At 44.5% G+C, this 21,072-nt stretch overlaps 1 protein-coding gene across 1 annotated transcript in view; it reads right to left on the bottom strand.

The window, feature by feature from the left end:
* Nucleotides 1-18,539: 18,539 nt before the first annotated feature.
* LOC137321257 (uncharacterized protein KIAA1958) overlaps nt 18,540-21,072 on the bottom strand; it is an 83,335-nt gene continuing 80,802 nt past the window's right edge. Inside the window, exon 3 of the mRNA XM_067983600.1 lies at nt 18,540-20,161. Coding sequence (XP_067839701.1) covers nt 19,349-20,161 — 813 coding nt within the window. The 3' untranslated portion in view covers nt 18,540-19,348. The remainder of the gene's footprint in view (nt 20,162-21,072) is intronic.

Below are 21,072 nucleotides of genomic sequence, written 5' to 3'. Positions count from 1 at the left end.
AACCGAAGAGGAAAGAGTCTCACTGGACTCCTCCAGAGGGTCGCTGCCCTCAGCTTGACATGTATGCTCAAGCTGTCAGGAAATGCATCTATGCCAGATTTATCAGCCGCACTCGGACGACAGTCCAGAATGTCACCCGAGCATAACGCAACGCCATCAAAGCTCTCAAGACCAACCGCAACATCGTCATCAAACCAGCGGACAAAGGAGGAGCCATCGTCATACAGAACAGAACGGACTATTGCAAAGAAGCATACCGACAACTGGACAACCAGGAACACTACAGACGGTTACCCGCAGACCCGACCAAAGAACACACCCATCAGCTCAACAAACTGATCAAGACCTTCGATCCAGACCTTCAAAACATCCTACGCACTCTCATCCCACGTACTCCCCGCGTGGGAGACTTCTACTGCCTCCCAAAGATACACAAAGCCAACACACCCGGACGTCCTATCGTATCAGGCAATGGAACCCTGTGTGAGAATCTCTCTGGATATATCGAGGGCATCCTGAAACCCATCGTGCAGGGAACCCCCAGCTTCTGTCGCGACACTACAGACTTTCTACAAAAACTCAGTACCCACGGACCTGTTGAACCAGGAACACTTCTCACCACGATGGACGTCTCGGCACTCTACACCAGTATCCCCCACGATGACGGCATCACTGCGACAGCTTCAATACTCAACACCAACAACAGCCAATCTCCAGACGCCATCCTACAACTCATCCGCTTCATCCTGGATCACAATGTCTTCACCTTCAATAACCAGTTCTTTACCCAAACACACGGAACAGCCATGGGGACCAAATTCGCACCCCAATACGCCAACATTTTCATGCACAAGTTCGAGCAGGACTTCTTCACTGCACAGGACCTCCAACCAACACTATACACCAGATACATCGACGACATTTTCTTTCTATGGACCCACGGTGAGGAATCACTAAAGAGACTACACGATAACATCAACAAGTTCCATCCCACCATCAAGCTCACCATGGACTACTCCTCAGAATCAGTTTCTTTCTTGGACACACGAATCTCCATCAAAGACGGGCACCTCAGCACCTCACTCTACCGCAAGCCCACGGACAATCTCACGATGCTCCACTTTTCCAGCTTCCACCCTAACCACGTCAAAGAGGCCATCCCCTATGGACAGGCCCTGCGAATACACAGGGTCTGCTCAGACGAGGAGGAACGCGATGGACACCTACAGACGCTGAAAGACGCCCTAGTAAGAACGGGATATGATGCTCGACTCATCGATCGACAGTTCCGACGGGCCACAGCGAAAAATCGCGTAGACCTCCTCAGAAGACTAACACGGGACGCAACCAACAGAGTACCCTTCGTCGTCCAGTACTTCCCCGGAGCGGAGAAACTACGCCATGTTCTCCGCAGCCTTCAACATGTCATCAATGATGACGAACACCTCGCTATGGCCATCCCCACACCTCCACTACTCACCTTTAAACAGCCACCCAACCTCAAACAAACCATCGTTCGCAGCAAATTACCCAGCCTTCAGGAGAACAGTGTCCACGACACCACACAACCCTGCCACGGTAACCTCTGCAAGACATGCCAGATCATCGACACAGATACCACCATCACATGAGAGGACACCACCCACCAGATGCATGGTTCATACTCCTGTGACTCGGCCAACGTTGTCTACCTCATACGTTGCAGGAAAGGATGCCCCAAAGCATGGTACATTGGCGAGACCATGCAGACGCTGCGACAACGGATGAACGGACACCGCGCAACAATCGCCAGACAGGAGGGTTCCCTCCCAGTCGGGGAACACTTCAGCAGTCAAGGACATTCAGCCACTGACCTTCGGGTAAGCGTACTCCAAGGCGGCGTTCGAGACACACGACAATGCAAAATCGTCGAGCAGAAATTGATAGCCATGTTCTGCACCCATGAGGACGGCCTCAACCGTGATCTTGGGTTCATGTCACGCTACACGTAACCCCACCAGCGAACAAAAGTTATCTATTTTTAATATAACGGGTCAATTGCTGTCTTTTCCTTCCGGACGTTTCTATGTTTCTGCCTCTCTCTGTTTTTTTTTGTTCTGGCTGTTTGTATATTCGGTGGCCCTGTAGGTAACACCTATCTGTCTGAACACTTTGGTTGCCTTGGCAACGGGCAGTTGAAAAGACTTCCTGTAATCACCAGGTATTGTTCTGTGATTTATAAATGCGAGAGGTTCGAGGATTTCTTGACATTCACCTGAGGAAGGAGGAAGCCTCCGAAAGCTTGTGAATTTTAAAATAAAATTGTTGGACTATAACTTGGTGTTGTAAAATTGTTTACTTTTGAAAGTTATTATTGAATCTGCTTCCACTGCCCTTTCAGGCAGTGCATTCCAGATCATCAAAACTCGCTACGTAAAAAAAATTCTCCTCCTCTCCCCTCTGGCTCTTTTGCCAATTACCTTAAAATGTCTTGTTTATACCTCAAGTTTTTTTTTAATGTTGATATTGTTGACATCCTCTCTCTTAATTGTTTGTTTCTTTTAATTAGGGTGTGTTGTTGAGCGATGCTTTCCTGGTTTGGAGACATGTATGGATGCAAGACTTGGGATTACAGGTACTATACCTATAATGAAATGATCCTTCTGCCAGAGTATTATACTTCATTAGCTGATTGTGGCCAGAAGATAATTGAAAATCCAATGTCCAATTTTGAACTAGATGAAAGACAAAGGAACACACAGGATAAAATCATAGAATCATAGAAAGGTTACAGCACGGAAGGAGGCCATTCGGCCCATCGAGTCCGCACCGGCTCTATGCAAGAGCAATCCACTAGTCCCACTCCCCCGCCCTGCAAATGTTTTCCTTTCAAGTACTTATCCAGTTCCCATAAACAGGAATCTTCTCACCATCAATATGGACACGGTCTTTTCATCTGGTACTTATTTTCTGATTTTGAGCTTCAGGGAGAGAACAGAAAGCTCTACATTTTTACGCTGATCTATTACAAGGCCAATATAAACTGTCTCACCATAATGGAGGCAATAACATTGACTGATATCACAGTAGAGAAAGAAAGAACTTGCATTTTTATTTATATAGCACCTTTCACGGCCTCAAGACGTCCCGAAGCACTTTACAGCCAATTAAAGTGTAGTCACCACACGGACTGCAGTGGTTCAAGAAGGCGGCTCACCACCACCTTCTCAAGGGCAATGAGGGATGGGCAATAAATGCTGGCTTGGCCAGCAACGCCCATATCCTATGAACGAATTTTTAAAAATGTACATGTCAGCTGTGGCTCAGTTGGTAGCCCCCTTGTCTCTGAATCAGAAGGTTGTGGGTTCAAGTCCCACTCGAGAGACTTGAGCACAAAATCTAGGCTGATACTCCAAATGGAGTGCTGCACTGCTGGAGGTGCTGTTTTTTAGATGAGACGTTAAACCAAGGCCCTGTCCACTCCTCCAACTGTTCTTGTACATTATCAGGATTATTTGCTCGGTTTTCTTGAAGTATATCGGTAAGAATACCTTTTTAGTTACTTTTTTTCTTTTTTCATAGTTTCCGAGGAGAGGCAGATACTGGAAGCTCGCTGCGTGATTGAATTTGGTACTTGTGCCACTACCTGTTTCAACGACCACAGAATCTCGAACAGCGTTTAAGCTCACAATGTCGCTTTCATCCAATGCAAATCCTTTAGAATAGAATGACTTTGAAATAATCGGCCAAACTTTTATTCATTTGGATATCGTTGGTTCAATAAAATAATGATATGCACAATACAAAACCTCTGTAGGACCATGAAGCTCTTCTACTGAATTATTAAAATGTTTCTTCAGTAATCTAACCCTGTAATTTGTATGTCTGCATAAAATAATATACACTATTGTACGTACAGTTATTGTAACATTTTGTGCAGATGTCCCAGTTATAAACATGTTTTGTTTCAGTTAAAACAATGTCCCCAGTTTTGTCCCTTCATCTGAAAGTGGTGTCTCACGTTGGGGTCCAGTTTTACAGACAGTTGGCTGCACTCTGGTATTCTCCCAATTGGCCATTCCTTGTGTGAGTCTAGACAGTGGGTGTCGGCAGACTGTTTTACCAAAGGGGAGCACAGTCCAATTGTGTCCTCACAGATACACACACTCCTCCCTCACAGGATAGGGATCAGGAACAAGAACTTTGGCTAATTTTTTCTCCCTTTTGTAGCCCAGAGTTCTGAAGCCATTTTGGTTTAGTATTAGTTTGACTACCAAAACGAATCTCCTGTTTTCTACATTTGAATGTAACAGGTTTTTTTTGTTAACTGTTTACCTCTATCTGAATATCTGCAGCCGGGTTTCATAAAGATACTGAAATTTGCATGGGCCAAATAACACAAAACAGTCACCACTCATGGTTATTCAGATGCTGTATCTCCTGACTCACCCAGTTAATTTGTAAGCTTTGCTGTAATATAAAAGTGTTTGTGAACTGAAGAGAATGGTAAGACAATCATTTTTAAGTCTGAACCTATTGCCAATTGATATCGCCACATGTATTGATTATTCAGGAGTAAAAAGACCCAGGGGGAAAAAAATTGGATACAGCCTGTTTTTGGGCGGGGGTAGCGCGATCCGCTATTACCCTGCGCCCAATGGCCCCTGCGCAGGCAGGACGAGACTTTCATCAGGCCTGAGGACTTACCTGCAATTTGCATTGGAAATCAGTGTTGAACAAGGATTCGCTGCAATTCTCACTTCCCACCAGCAGAGGGAGCTCCAATCTCTTAAAGGCAGGATGTCTCGTAAAAATCTCTTAAAGGTAGCTGGTACCTATTATTTGCTGAAAATAACAGCTGTCTTCACGAAGTCTGAACAGAGATCAGACATTGCACACGTAAAACACAGATGCAGCTCCTGTCCCTATGTTTACAAACTGACGAGTTATGTTAAAACATTGAATAAAGGTTGTGCACTACTAAATTTTTTTTTATATTCATTCATGGGATGTGGGCGTCGCTGGCGAGGCCGGCATTTATTGCCCATCCCTAATTGCCCTTGAGAAGGTGGTGGTGAGCCGCCGCCTTGAACCACTGCAGTCCGTGTGGTGAAGGTTCTCCCACAGTGCTGTTAGGAAGGGAGTTCCAGGATTTTGACCCAGCGACGATGAAGGAACGGCGATATATTTCCAAGGCGGGATGGTGTGTGACTTGGAGGGGAACGTGCAGGTGGTATTGTTCCCATGTGCCTGCTGCCCTTGTCCTTCTAGGTGGTAGAGGTCGCGGGTTTGGGAGGTGCTGTCAAAGAAGCCTTGGCGAGTTGCTGCAGTGCATCCTGTGGATGGTACACACTGCAGCCACAGTGCGCCGATGGTGAAGGGAGTAAATGTTTAGGGTGGTGGATAGGGTGCTAATCAAGCGGGCTGCTTTGTCCTGGATAGTGTCGAGCTTCTTGAGTGTTGTTGGAGCTGCTCTCATCCAGGCAAGTAGAGAGTATTCCATCACACTCCTGACTTGTGCCTTGTAGATGGTGGAAAGGCTTTGGGGAGTCAGGAGGTGAGTCACTCGCCGCAGAATACCCAGCCTCTGACGTGCTCTTGTAGCCACAGTATTTATATGGCTGGTCCAGTTAAGTTTCTGGTCAATGGTGACCCCCAGGATGTTGATGGTGGGGGATTCGGTGATGGTAATGCCGTTGAATGTAAAGGGGAGGTGGTTAGACTCTCTCTTGTTGGAGATGGTCATTGCCTGGCACTTGTCTGGTGCGAATGTTACTTGCCACTCATGAGCCCAAACCTGGATGTTGTCCAGGCCTTGCTGCATGCGGGCTCGGACTGCTTCATTATTTGAGGGGTTGCGAATGGAACTGAACACTGTGCAATCATCAGCGAACATTCCCATTTCTGACCTTATGATGGAGGGAAGGTCATTGATGAAGCAGCTGAAGATGGTTGGGCCTAGGACACTGCCCTGAGTAACTCCTGCAGCAATGTCCTGGGGCTGAGATAATTGACCTCCAACAACCACTACCATCTTCCTTTGTGCTAGTTATGGACTCCAGCCACTGGAGAGTTTACCTGATTCCCATTGACTTCAATTTTACGTGGGCTCCTTAGTGCCACACTCGGTCAAATGCTGCCTTGATGTCAAGGGCAGTCACTCTCACCTCCCCTCTGGAATTCAGCTCTTTTGTCCATGTTTGGACCAAGGCTGTAATGAGGTCTGGTGCCGAGTGGTCCTGGCGGAACCCAAACTGAGCATCGGTGAGCAGGTTATTGGTGAGTAAGTGCCGCTTGATAGCACTGTCGACAACATCTTCCATCACTTTGCTGATGATTGAGAGTAGACTGATGGGGCAGTAATTGGCCAGATTAGATTTGTCCTGCTTTTTGTGGACAGGACATACCTGGGCAATTTTCCACATTTTCGGGTAGATGACAGTGTTGTAGCTGTACTGGAACAGTTTGGAAATCGCACATCCTCCAATCTGCATACCAGACCTCACCAATCCGCCGGTCTGAGTTTGTACCAGGCCTGTGAGAGTGCGAGGACCAGAGTTCTCTGCTGAAGCACTAGAGGCCTTGGTGCAAGAGATGGACAGAAGGAGGGACAGCCTATATCCGCTGGGGGGGTTGGGGAGGGGGTGGGGGGCAAGAGGTCCTCCAGACATATACGACATATACCCAAAAGGCAGTGGAAGGCAGCAGGGGACGAAGTCAATGCCAGGTGCACAGCATCATGAACATGGATGCAGTGCAGGAAGAAGTTCAATGCTTTGACATGAGTGGTCAAGGTGAGTGAGGTCAACTGTCAAATGGCGTCTCCTACCAACTGCACCACGCACTACACCCCCCATCACCCACATACCAACAAACTCTTTCCATCAGTACTCAACTCTTCCAATCAGGTGCTTCATCTCACCCTTACACATTAGCACTGTTGCAAGCCGCCCACCCACAACTCCCAGGCCACACACACTGGCAGCTATTCAACCATGACAGGCACATCACCCAGACACACGTCGCGCTTTCTTGCAGGAGAAGGTGGCTCATAACAGGAGGCAGCAAGTGGCAGTGGAATTTAGCCCCTCAAGCCTGTTCCGCCATTCAATGAGATCATGGTGGACCTGTGACCGAACTCCATATACCCGCCTTAGCCCCTAATACCATTGGTTCACAGAAATCTATCAGTCTCAGATTTAGAATTCACAATTGAGCTAGCATCAACTGCCGTTTGCAGAAGAGTGTTCCAAACTACTACCACCCTTTGCGTGTAGAAGCGTTTCCTAACTTCACTCCTGCACGTCCTGGCTCTAAATGTTAGGCTCTGTCCCCTTGTCCTACTATTCAAGTATAGGAGATCTCCAAAAACAGTTACAAATGTCTCGGCAGCCAGAAGCAATAATCCAGCCATTAACCTGTAAATCCTGCATGGTCCCTTTAAATAGCGCAGGTGGGGGGGTCCTCCAGGCACTCTAAGACACGTTCAGATGGCCAGTGTTAAGGCTGTGCGTTGAGTTAAGCGTTAAGTCCCAAAATGGTGTCTATCACTTTAAATCAGCATTGCACACTGATTGTATCCTTTACATGCTTCCAGCATTCATTATCTGTGCCTGTGTTAACTCCTATACCAAGATGGCATCCGGCATATGTCATGCTGGAAACGTGCGCGTGCAGCCAAGACGCCATCTTGGCACTTCGGGAGGCTGTGTAGCGCCGAAACAACGGGCGCTACACGGCCCAATTTAGCGCCCCCGCTCTGTGAAAAGGCTGTCAATGTAAATGTCAGCTATTGATGCGAGTGCTGGATTTACGTCACTCATGGCCACAGAGTTGAATGTCCCAATTTCTGACCGCTGGCACCCAGCTGAGCTCTGCTTCTCCTCACTCCTCACTAATTAGCTCCAAGCCAATGTTACTTCCAGTCCCACCACACATTTCCCTGGCAAAGAGGCCAAAAATCTATTGCAACTAATTCAGGTGCTCCTGGAGGAGCCAATGGTGTAATAATTCAGATTAGCAGTGCGATATTAAAGCTTTGGAGGGCAATCTGGAAAGGAGGCCTCCGAGTGATGATATTATAGAGGTAAATAAGATTGTTAAACGTACTGTTACGGATCATAAATATAAGATAGTCACTAATAAATCCAATTATCCGGTGTGGACTCGATGGGCCGAATGGCCTCCTTCCGTGCTGTAACCTTTCTATGATTCTATGATAAGGAATTCAGGAGAAAACTCTTTACCCTGAGAGTGGTGAGAATGGAACTCACTACCACGGTACGCTCCGTCCAGTTGGACCGTTCCGCCCCACCTGTCCTTCGTGGAAAAGTTTGTGCAGAAAAACACCTTTGACCACAAGGCGATCAGCAAGTGGTCCGCACGCAACGTCCTCGAGACCCTGTGGGAAAAGGAGATGGTGGATCCTGTCGGTTGGTTCCCCGAGCAGATTATCAATGTCATTTGGCAGAACGCCTCATCGCCAGAGCTTTCAAACAAGCACCAAGACCTAGCTTGGCTGGTGGTGAGAAGGGCCCTTCCTGTCAGATCCTTCATGCACTCCCGGACTCTCAGCGCCACCACGCACTGTCCCCGAGGAGGCTGCGGTGGAGACGAGACCGTCAGCCATCTCCTTCTGGAATGTGCCTTTGCAAAGAAGGTCTGGAGAGAGATGCAGTGGTATCTGTCCAGGTTCGTCTCGAGCAGTTCCGTAACACAGGACTCTGTGCTCTACGGGCTGTTCCCGGGGACGCACACTGAGACGGACATCAACTGCTGCTGGAAGACCATCAACTCGGTGAAAGACGTCCTTTGGTCTGCTCGAAACTTGCTGGTCTTCCAGTACAAGGAGCTATCCTCGACCGAGTGTTGCAGACTGGCACAGTCCAAGGTCCAGGACTACGTGCTCAGGGACGCACTGAGGATGGGTGCGGCCGCCGCAAAGGCTCTGTGGGGAAAGGCAACCGTTTAGAGCCTTCGCGCCATTGTATACCGAGGGGCTGCAATCAGGGAAAAACCCCCTCGGGCAGAATGTAAAACTCAAATTGATGTAATGTATCCGTAATAAATCTGTAATGTACCTGTAATGAATCACCTGTATTGATTGTGATGCAATGATGCACCCTAGAGTGTCATGAACTGTAATTATGTCCAATGTGTTTCATTGAACTGTACTTGATGTAACCTGCAAATTGCATAATCTATATTGTGTACGTTTGGAATGTGATATGACAACTGTATTGTATGTACTGCTACAAACTTTATGAATAAAGTATATTTTTTGAAAAAAAAAGTGTGTACGTTTGGAATGGGATATGACAACCTTATTGTATGTATTGCTGCAAATTTTATGAATAAAGTATATTTTTTGAAAAAAAAATCAATCAGTGTTGGGACCTGGTCTCATAACCTTGCAGGGCAAGAAAGCCAAGAAACAAGCTCTATTATCAAACACGCTGCAGGTTTTATTGTCTGTTTTTTATAGGTGCAATTGTAGGTTCATGTCTTTGATTACACAGTGTTAAACCCAGATACTGCTTGATAAAATTACGAGGTGTTAGTTGAGCAATTGCGTCACAAAGGGTGGGGTAACTTTGGTTGCATGATTTTCTGTTACAAAGAAAGAAAAGGAAAGAAAGACTTGCATTTATATACTGCCCTTCACGAGCTCAGGACTTCCCAAAGCACTTTACAAGCATGAAGTATTTTTGAAGTGCAGTCACTGTTGCAATGTAGAAATGTGTCAGTAAATTTTCGTACAGCAAGGCCCCACAAACAGCAATGTGGTAATGATCAGATCATCTATTTTAGTGATATTGGTTGAGGGATAAATATAATAAAACGCAGCAGCCAATTTGCGCACAGGAAGATCCCTCTAAGGTAATGCTAGTGCACAATAGTGCTCTTTACAATCGTAACTACAAATGTTTTACAATTACTTTGACAATTTTTTTAAAATTGAGAAACCAAGCTGAAGATTCAGGGTCCATTGTGCAGGACACCATCAAGATAGAAGAGAGCAAAAGAGAAGATAAGTCAAATTAGGAGGTCATGATGAGATGACACCAAGGGTGGGTTTTAAAAGACTGAAGAGTGCCACAGTTTAGAGATTCTGAGAAAGAATAAATTATAAACTTTAGAAATGGAGGAGTCCTAGGGACATAGAAACAGGAGTAGGCCATTCAGCCCCTCAAGCCTGTTCCACCATTCAATTAGATCATGGCTGATCTGTATCTTAACTCCATCTACCCGCCTTGGTTCCGTAACCCTTAATACCCTTTGCCTAACAAAAATCTATCAATCTCAGTTTTGAAAATTTCAAGTGACTCTCCAGCCTCAACAGCTTTTTGGAGGAGAGAGTTCCAGATGTCCACTACCCCCTTTGTGTGAAGAAGTGCTTCCTGACATCACCCCTGAATTGCCTAGCTCTAATTTGAAGGTTTTGCCCCTTATCTATGTAACATAGGCATTACATTAAAATAATGGATGTGGTCCCCGATGGCTGAGTGAGGAAATGTGCTTCGTGTTAGGACCCTGAGCCTTAAATCAAGAATGCCCCAGGTTTGATCCATGGTTTGCGCAGAGTTCCTGGGGAGTGAATTTCCGTAAGGGTTCTTCTGCTCATCTGTCGAAACCTGGGCAGAAAAGCTACGGAAACCCCAGCAAATGGTGCAAAAATTGTGGAAACCCCAATAAATGGTGCAACAATTGTGGAACCCAATAAAAATGGTGTAAGAATTGTGGAAACCCAGTAAATGGTGTAAGAATTGTGGAAACCCAGTAAATGGTGTAAGAATTGTGGAAACCCCAATAAATGGTGCAAGAATTGTGGAAACCCCAATAAATGGTGTAAGAATTGTGGAAACCCCAGTAAATGGTGCAAGAATTGTGGAAACCCAGTAAATGGTGTAAGAATTGTGGAAACCCCAGTAAATGGTGCAAGAATTGTGGAAACCCAATAAAAATGGTGTAAGAATTGTGGAAACCCAGTAAATGGTGTAAGAATTGTGGAAACCCAGTAAATGGTGTAAGAATTGTGGAAACCCAATAAAAATGGTGTAAGAATTGTGGAAACCCAGTAAATGGTGTAAGAATTGTGGAAACCCCAGTAAATGGTGCAAGAATTGTGGAAACCCAGTAAGTGGTGTAAGAATTGTGGAAACCCAGTAAAAATGGTGTAAGAATTGTGGAAACCCCAGTAAATGGTGCAAGAATTGTGGAAACCCAGTAAAAATGGTGTAAGAATTGTGGAAACCCCAGTAAATGGTGCAAGAATTGTGGAAACCCAGTAAAAATGGTGTAAGAATTGTGGAAACCCCAGTAAATGGTGCAAGATTTTTCTTCTGGGTGTTGCTCGCAGCAATGTCCTGGAGGTTTCAATTCCTGGAGACTCCAGAACAATCCTGGAGATTTGGCAACTCTAGTGGGCAGTCTTTCTTTTTGTGGGTTTTCTTCCCACCTCCTGCCCTAACTTAGGCGGAGACCCCAGAGTGATGGCATAAACGGCCGTTCACACCGTTTCTCCAAAGTTTCAAGGCAAACGTTCGAGAGAACCACCATGGAAATTTGACCCCAGTTTACATTTTGTAGATGTGAGTGGCATACAACACAAAGGAAAGATCAGGGAGAGAACTTTCTGTCCAAAACTCTCCCCAAATGTTTTTATATAAAAGAAAAACTTCAAAATATCTCTTTGTTTCTGTAACTCATTCCCTATTTCATGGAGAACTAGGGGCTTTTGCACAATGAGCTGCTCTGGTGACATACGTTACAGAACCCAGCTCATGTGTCTCTCTGCAGCTCTATATGTTTACATGGAAGTTATAGAATCATAGAATCATACAGCACAGAAGGAGGGCATTCAGCCTATCATGACAGTGCCGGCTCCTTGAAAGAGCTATCCAATTAATCCCACTCCCCTGCTCTTTCCCCGTAGCCCTGCAAATTTTTCCTCTTCAAGGGCTATGGGGAAAGAGCAGGGGAGTGGGACTAATTGGAAGCTCTTTCAGAAAGCCAGCTCAGGCATGATGGGCCGAATGGCCTCTTTCTGTGCTGTATGATTCTAACTATGTATCCAATTCCCTTTTGAAAGTTACTATTGAATCTGCTTCCACCAACTTTTCAGGCAGTGCATTCCAGATCATAACAACTACAAGTTACCTTTATCAATCAACTCACAAGTTGTGTCTTGCCTGGCGAAAGGATATACAGGAATTAATTTTCGGGACAATTTATGTTCTGTAGATATAAATCGTCCACTTGAAATGCAAAATTTATGTCTATAAAATCATTAACAATATTTTATCCTGGTATAAACTCATGACATATAACCAGAAAAATGACAACAAATATCTCCATAACTTGTGACAAACTCAAGAGCAGGAATATTTATATCGCACTGCTGCCTGTGATATACTTTCTCTAAACATGTGTGGGATCTTGCCAATGGAAAAATAAACAAGGATCGCACTGGAGTCTAATGATACCAGGGCTAAAAGGGTTAAATTATGAGGGCAGGTTGTGTAGACTAGGCTTATATGCCCTTGAGTATAGACGATTAAGGGGTGATCTAATTGAGGTGTTTAAGACAATTAAAGGATTTGACAGGGTAGATAGAGAGAAACTATTTCCTCTGGTGGGCGAGTCCAGAACAAGGGGGCATACCTTAAAATTAGAGCTGGGCCATGTCAGGAAGCACTTCTTCACACAAAGGGTAGTGGAAATCTGGAACTCTCTCCCCCAAAAAGCTGTTGAGGCTGGGGGTCAATTAAAAGTTTCATAACTGAGTTTGATAGATTTTTGTTAGGCAAGGGGATTAAGGGTTACGGAAACAAGGCGAGTAGAGGGAATTAGGATACAGATCAGCCATGATCTAATTGAATGGTGGAACAGGCTCGAGGGGCTGAATGGCCTCCTCCTATTCCTACGTTCTTAGAGTCGAGTGATTTATATACATCATCTGATCGTGTTCCAGTCTCAATCTCTCCTGAGCTTTTATTTTATATTCAATGTAACTGCTGTTTTTTTTAATGTATTCACTTAGCTTCCAATGAGTTGTTGCAGGGTTACTATGTTGCGCTGTGCACTTTATTGTGAGCACGTGACTTACAGAAGTGTTGCAAGTTTTGTTTGCAGCAGATTGCATGGTTACCCATTATACAATATACACTGTAATACTACGTTGTGCACACAAGTTTATTAATCAGCCAAAGAGTTCCTCATGTTGATTGGCTGGATACAGATAACATTAAAAAATGTGCTAATATATTTGGGCAACAATTTGAAAAGCAAAAACTTTTTCAACTTTCAAAAACTTTCTTATTCTTACTGTCTCTAAATCCCTCCATGGCCTAGTCCTCCCTGTATCTGTAACCTCCTCCAGCCCTACCAATCTCAGATCTCTGCGCTCCTCCAATTCTGCCCTCTTGCACATCCCCGATTTTAATCGCTCCACCATTGGCGGCCGTGCCTTCAGCTGCCTAGGCCCTAAGCTCTGGAATTCCCTCCCTAGACCTCTCCGCCTCTCTACCTCACTCTCCTCCTTTAAGGCGCTCCTTAAAACCTTCCTCTTTGACCAAACTTTTGGTTACCTGCTCTAATATCTCAATATGGCTTGGTGTCAAATTTTGTTTGATGACGCTCCGGTGAAGCACCTTGGGATATTTTTACTATGTTAAAGGTGCTATATAAATGCAAGTTGTTGTTGTTTACATTTCCAGAAACTGCGTACTGCCACACTCCATATTTGGTAGGACGATTCAAGAGGTTTATTTTTAGAATTCCATATCATGATATTTGCACTGAATCACAAAATAACTATGGATGAGGAAGCCAATCCAGCTCATCTTCATTTACCTATCCGGTAACAAACTAAGCCCCCCCTCCATTGTAATATTCAATTGGTACTTAATTAATTCAGGGTTTTTGCCTCCACTATTCTGCGTGGAGGTTTATTCCACTTGTTGCTCACTCTTTGCATGAAGAAGGACCTGATCTCTGTTCTAAAATTACTTTTTGACTGGTTTGAACCTGTGCCCACTGGTTCTACTCTCACAGTTTAATTTAAAGTAACATTCCAGGTTAATTTTTTCTATACCCGTAATAATCTTACAAACCTCTATAAGGTCACCTCTCAGAAACCGCTTTACTAGGCTCAAAAGCCCAAGTCTTTCCTCACAACTTAGACCCTGGACAGTGGGGATCTTCTCCGCACTGCCTCCAGCACTTAAATGTCTCTCTTGTTACTTGATGACCAGAAATGGACAAAATATTCGAGGTCTGACCAGAGCAACAACCGAGGTTTTTCGACTACTGTTCCTGCCTGTTCTATTACGTTGAGGATAGCTGGAGCTGCCTTTACATTAGAAGCGCGATGGGTTTTGGAACTCTAAAGTGTCTTGGGATATTTGTTCCATGTTAAAGGTGCTATATAAATGCATGTTGTAGTAGTCCATTGTTTAAGGAGAGAGGGAGAAACCAGGAAGCTACAGACCTATCAGTTGTGGGGAAGTTACAACAACTTGCATTTATATAGCACCTTTAACATAGTAAAATGTCCCAAAGAGCTTCACAGGAGCGATTATCAAACAAAATTTGACACCGAGCCACATAAGGAGATATTAGGACAGGTGACCAAAGGCTTGGTTAAAGAGGTAGGTTTTAAGGAGCATCTTAAAGGAGAGAGAGGTAGAGAGGCGGAGAGGGAACACAACACAGTTTCATCATTACCCACTCTGGCTTATAATTCTACTGTTTTGTTCAACATCCTATTGACTTTGTTGATTGCTGCTCTGCATTGGTTAGACATGTTTAGCATTGTGTCTACGAATACTCTTTGGTCTCTTTCAGCTTCATCCTTAGCTATTTCAAAACCATTGGTGTGTCGTTTATTTTTCCTTCTGAAGTGTACGCACTTTAAATTTGTCTGCGTTAATCGTAATCCTCCATTATTCTGCCCACTTACATATCTTGTCCAACTCATTCTGTAATTTCAAAGCTGTCTCTTCCGATTCCACTGCCACTTCCTGGTTTATTATCATCTGCAAAAATCAATCAAACATTTTGTTCCAAATAAAAACGATTATGTGTGGTGCTGACCCTAAAGGATTGAGCTGCTCATACTCTGCTTTTAATTGGGGAGTGAAAAACCAGTGCAAATGCTGTAGTATATTTTATTTTCAATTAGGGCAGATGCTATATTAGATTTAGTATTTAGCTGGTGAGTAATCTGGAAGTGGGTGAGTGTTTGGGCTCTAATGACCGTATTGTTAGATTTGATATTGCAACTTTGGCACTAACCCTGTTGATGCACCTGTCCAGGATTCCCACTGATCTTCCGCTGAACTTACGGTGGCCGATCGGGAGGACCCTTGAGGAAATTACCTGCGAATGAGCAGCGAAGCTCCGCAGGAATCTGGTCTCGGTTCCCCACTGTTCATAAACAGTACGGATAGGGTTGCCGACCCTTCAGGATTGTCCTGGAGTCTCCAGGAATTAAAGATTAATCTCCCGGACACTGCTGCGAGCGACAGCTGGGAGAAAAACCATCGGAGGTTTAGAAAAAAAAATTTTTTTTTCATTTTCGTTAAACACTTTAGTTTAATAGTTATAAAAATATTGGAGCTGGGGGGAAAAGGGCTGTTTGACTGGGCGGGGCAGTTGGAGGCAGGACGGCACGTGATGAAATCTCCAGGAATACGGCCAACCAGAGTTGGCAACTCTAAGTACGGCGGAGGATCCTTCTTGTCGACTTTTGATGAATAATCTAGGAAGTAAATTGATAAAGTCCACGATAGGACTGATTACACAAGGCCTGTGGATGGAACAAATGGCCTCTTCTCATTCAGTGCTTCTTATAGTCTTGTTCTGAAGTATTTTCTCTCCCAGATTCGAGCTTTTTAATGTGTTTTCACTGGTACAGAACACCTGCAACTTTCATATCTCAGGTGTATCCACATTTGCACACTTTAGCCAAACCTTGTATCCGGTCCTCGTCAGGATTACTGCCTTGCTACTGTTCCTTCTCCCCTTTCTTATAACTCACCCGATATTCCCTTTACTATCTGCCTCACAATATAACCTTAACCACGAGAATACAAGTAATAGTGTACACCTGGTGTGCATGATCGTCATTCATCACCTTTAATATGAACACAAGAAGCTTTGCAAGTAAACAGTCTCAACCTATGCCAAGTTGAGCCAAGGCAGATGAGGTTAGATACAGATTTTGGATTTTATTCCTCCGTTTATCCTTGAGGGAAAGTGATGTGGTTAAATGAGTTTGGTAGAGTCAGTGATTGAATGGATAATACCTGGTCTTTGGAGTGCTGAATGGCCACTCTTTACGTTCTAATGAAATATTTCAACTACAGAACGTTCTTGGCCAGGTGATGTTGATGGTTCCGTGTTTTTAGAATGAATCTATTGGACAAATAAGCCACTTGTGTGATATCATGAAAATACCAAAGTTTTTAAATAGGTCTTCTGAATTCAGGTTGTAGTTTTCCTGAATTTGAATTAAAAAGAAAAAGAGTGAAATCAGCTGTGAGCAAGTATATGGCTTTTCCAGTCATAAATAACAATGTTTGCGATCAGAAAAAAAACAACATTGGAAAGTACAAGAATACAATAAAAGAATTGCATTGATATAGTGCCTTTCATGACCTCAGGACATCCCAAAGCGCTTTACGGCCAATGAAGTACTTTTTGAACTGTATTCACTGTTCCTAATGTAGGAAAAACTGCAGCCAATTTGCGCACAGCAAGATCCCACAAACAGCAAAGTGATAATGACCAGATAATCTGCATTTTTAAAAAAGTGATGTCGGTTGACTTTTCAGCATAACAATTTTGGAAGAAATAAATTACTTTGATAAACACATAAAACAGTCTTTAGGAAGCGGAATGCTAAAAGGAGTGGACGAGCTGCATCGCTAGTACCCCCTTCTCCAATACTATCTGTGTGCACATTATGTCAACGTTGACCATTAATAAAGAGATGAAGTGTTACATGCAAGGGATTCATTGTATGGGCTGCTTTGAGATGCTTGAAAGTGCAACAGTTGTTATATAAAGGCAAATTTGACCATTTGAGATGCTCCCTACAGCAAACAGGGAAATTGGTTGTGTGCATCACATTATGCAGACATCGACGTTTGCAGGTTTTATCAGGTGTAACGCAAAATTTTGAAATTTATCCTTTTCCGGGGTGGGCGGCAAGAAGAGATGATAGGAGAATCACAGAATCTTACAGCACAGAAAGAGGTCATTTGGCCCATCGTGCCTGTGCCGGCTCTTTGAAAGAGATACTAATTAGTCGCACTCCCCTGTTCTTTCCCCATAAGCCCTGAAAATGCTTCCTTTTCTGGTATATATTCAATTCCCCTTTGAAAGTTACTATTGAATCTGCTTCCACCACTCTTTCAGGCAGTGCATTCCAGATCATAACAACTCGCCGCATAAAAAAATTCTCCTCATCCTCCCCCTGGCTTTTTTGCCAATTATATTAAATCTGTGTCCTCTGGTTACCGACCCTTCTGCCAGTGGAAACAATTTCTCCTTATTTACTCTATCAAAACCCTTCATAATTTTGAACACCTCCATTAAATCTCCCCATAACCTTTGTTGCTCTCAGGAGAACAATCCCAGCTTCTCCAGTCTCTCTGCATAACTGAAGTCCCTCATCCCTGGTACCATTCTAGTAAATCTCCTCTGCACCCTCTCCTAGGCCTTGACATCCCTCCTAAAGTGTGGTGCCCAGAATTAGACACAATACTCCAGCTGAGGCCTAACCAGTGATTTATAAATGATCAAGTTGAACCCTAAAATCAGGAGGCTCATTTTGTTACTGAAGTGGTGCCACTTCTTACAGCTGTGTGAATAGACAAGACAGCAGTTTCTGAGGTTGACTGCATTCAAGAGGAGCCAAGTGTCTCATGAGAGAGGACGCTTATTCAGTTGCTGAAGTATCTGGAAAATCTGCATGTGTGGGCGTTGGGCAAGGACAGGATTAGGCTCACCTGTGACATTAACCCCATCCAGTCGAATTGCCCGCCAACGTTCACTGCTTATGCTCACATGTGAACTGCAACTTGGGCAAGGTAATGGAATGTGCCAATGACCATGAAACAGTGGCGTAGCAAAGATCAGTGCCTTCAGGGGAATTGGTGAAAAAAATTGGTGAAACGTTTTTAATTGGTTTATTGGTGACTGTCAAACAGACGAACACTCGCTCAAGAGAGAGCGGGAGGGTTTAGTTTACAAAAAATAACTAGTAACTAAAATGCAATAAATGATTCTGCAGTATGTGTAACAATTAATGCATCAATGTTGCTGAAAGTGCACAATCTTGGCTCACAGAATACTTTGATCTTTAACCAGTTAATATGTAGCATCAGACAGCCTTTGAAAAACAATCCAAAGCCTGAGTCATCCCCAGGGCTGCAGGAGAAGTATGAAAATGTTGTTACTTTGACAACAACTTAAGAGGGGATACCAGCGGTTTTATTAAGTATACAGCTGTGGTACGTAGGAAAGAACACACAACACGGGGACCGATAAACTGCTCTTTTCACGTGGTTTTATTTTTGAATAATGTAATCCCAGAGATCTCACATGACCCCAAGTTCATAAGACTCCAATCTGACTGGGGGCAGAGATAATTAATCAGGAGTCCGTGAGATCCAATGAAGAAAATGAAAGCCCATCACTAGTCACATAAGAAACACCTGGGGCTGAAGGCAGTTAGCGGAAAGCTCACAAAAGTTTGAAAACACTTATTTGCAGTGGTGACTATTACGGGCTTTGCTGTTCATTTAATAGAAAACGGTCCAGTATTTAAATTCCCCCACTATTATACAAAGTGGCTATGCATAATTCTGCTGGTTTAACAAGCTCATATCAACTGTAAGTTACAAGCTCTAAATAGCAGAAGTACAGTCTGCGTTGGAATTCTGAGGGGGGAGGGGAAGGAGAAAGAGAAGTGAGAAAAAAAATTAGTTTTAATAATGAGTTCTTTGAGGACTACAGTAGCATCTTGCATCAAAATCAAAATACAACAAGTTTACAATAATCTGAGTGAACATAGTACGAAAACTTTCTATTGGTCTATGCGTTTCTCTTAATACGCAGCAATAGGAGTTTACAGTTTGTTTTTTGCAGAAGTTATATGGCAGAAGGTGTTTTTTTTTGAAGCTGTAATGAAAATACTGTAACAAAAGGATTATGGATGATTAAATGAGTAACTACTGCCCCCTTCCAAATAAAATCACATTGCCTTTTTTTTTCCTTTCTGCCATCCATATTATTATTTTCCCCTTTGTTAGAAGTCTACATTTAAAACACACTTTTGGTCCAAAGAACGCAGTCGTCTTCAGCTGTTGGTCGAAAGGAACTTTCCTGGTTTGAGAAGGGATGCCTGAGTGAAGGACACAAAGGTGAAGCTCTCACTTTGCTCAAGCCTGACCTTCTTTGCTAATTTGGGGACCACGGCCCTGAGGGATCGAAGGCCCATCCTCTGCTCCTCAAACCACACATTGTCCAGCTGGGAGAAATCCTTCCTGGCCACGAGGTAAAAGGGAGACTTGGGATCTCTCTGGCTCGGGGGCCGGTGGGTGTACATGTATTTATACAGCAGGCAGTACGGGCACCTCTTGAGTCCTTCCGAGTGCTCGTGGTAGATCTGTCCAAAGCACAGCTTGTTGCTGCAAACCTTGCTCTCTCTTTTGACCATGTCAGTCCGGGCAAAGAAGGGCCTGTTCTCCGCGTCCTTCAGCAGCTCGATGTCTCCGTACATGAGGTCCACGTGCTCCTGCAAGGTTCTCATGTTGAAGTACTGGCTGTTGAACTTGACCACCACGCTCAACAAAGCCACCGGGTTGGCGTCGCCCAGGTAGCCGGCCTGCCACATCTCCTCCTCGTCCTGGGCGGAGAAGTAGATGATGTTGCGCGACCGGGAGCCAGACATGCCCGCTTTGTTCAGCAGCCTCAACTTGTCCTTCAGCTTCTGGGTCGAGGACTTAAAGACGCCGTCGCCAATGGAGAAGCCCACGTTGCCGTTCTTCAGCACGCGATCCAGGCCACGCCGGATGGCGTGGAGGGAGGTGGCCAAGAAGTCAGAGCCATCGGTCTTCCTCACGGTCACATAGAAGTCCTCCAGTAGCTCGTTGAGCTTTGCAGGTGGAATCTTTTAACGAGAGAAAATAGCAAGTGAATAAATGCTGGCATCCCAAGGCTCCTCCATCTCTATTCTCTCTAAGCATGCTCCCCAACTAATCTGCTAGGGTACAGTTCCACCGATGCCAACCCCCCCCCTCCAGTACCTTGCCCAAACAGCTATTCTTCAAGTGTCAGCCTAGACGGTCGGTAGGCCGTTTGGTGCTGGAGGCCATCAAGGTAAAGTCTGATCCGATTCTCACTCATGTACTTTCCTGCAGTTGCCACTAGATACCAATTAGGAGCAGGAACACTGCTTGATGTTTTCTCCCCCCCTCATTAAGCTGGGGAAATTTTTAACCATTGCAGTACCCCCATCCAATGCCCTTGCAGAGATCTCTTTTTTTAAATTTCAAAATATACTTTATTTCATAGAATTTTAAGGATACACACTGTTCAATGTAAATATCACAATTCAAAACCAGTACAATTCAAACCAAAACACTACAGATCGTACACAAAGTGATCTCATTTTTACAATTCAAACACAATATTTCTTGTGACTCATGGTGAACAACACAAGGTGGGGTGGCCTTTCCCCATAGAGCTTTTGCGTAGGTCGCACCTCGCCTCAGAACTCCTGGACCTTGGAGTGTGCCAGTCGCAACACTCGGTCATGGACAGCTCCTTCAGCTGGAAGACCAGCATATTTCGGGTGGATCTCTCTAACTCCGCTCAGAATGGGGATCAAACCTGGGTCCTACCACACCCACTGAGCCATCGGGACAGCCCAATGCTCACTCTTGTGCATAATATTTGTTGTGACTTTTTCTTGGAAGGTATTTACCCGATCTTTGTTTCCTGGTCACAGTGCCCGTGGCTGATCTGCTCCCAAACCTTTGTCGATGCAGCTTTAATGAGCTGCCAGGAGCGCAGCCAGTG

This window comes from Heptranchias perlo, chromosome 4, assembly GCF_035084215.1.
Source record: "Heptranchias perlo isolate sHepPer1 chromosome 4, sHepPer1.hap1, whole genome shotgun sequence".
Classification (NCBI taxonomy): Eukaryota; Metazoa; Chordata; class Chondrichthyes; order Hexanchiformes; family Hexanchidae; genus Heptranchias; species Heptranchias perlo.
This window is presented reverse-complemented; position numbering and strand designations above follow the sequence as displayed.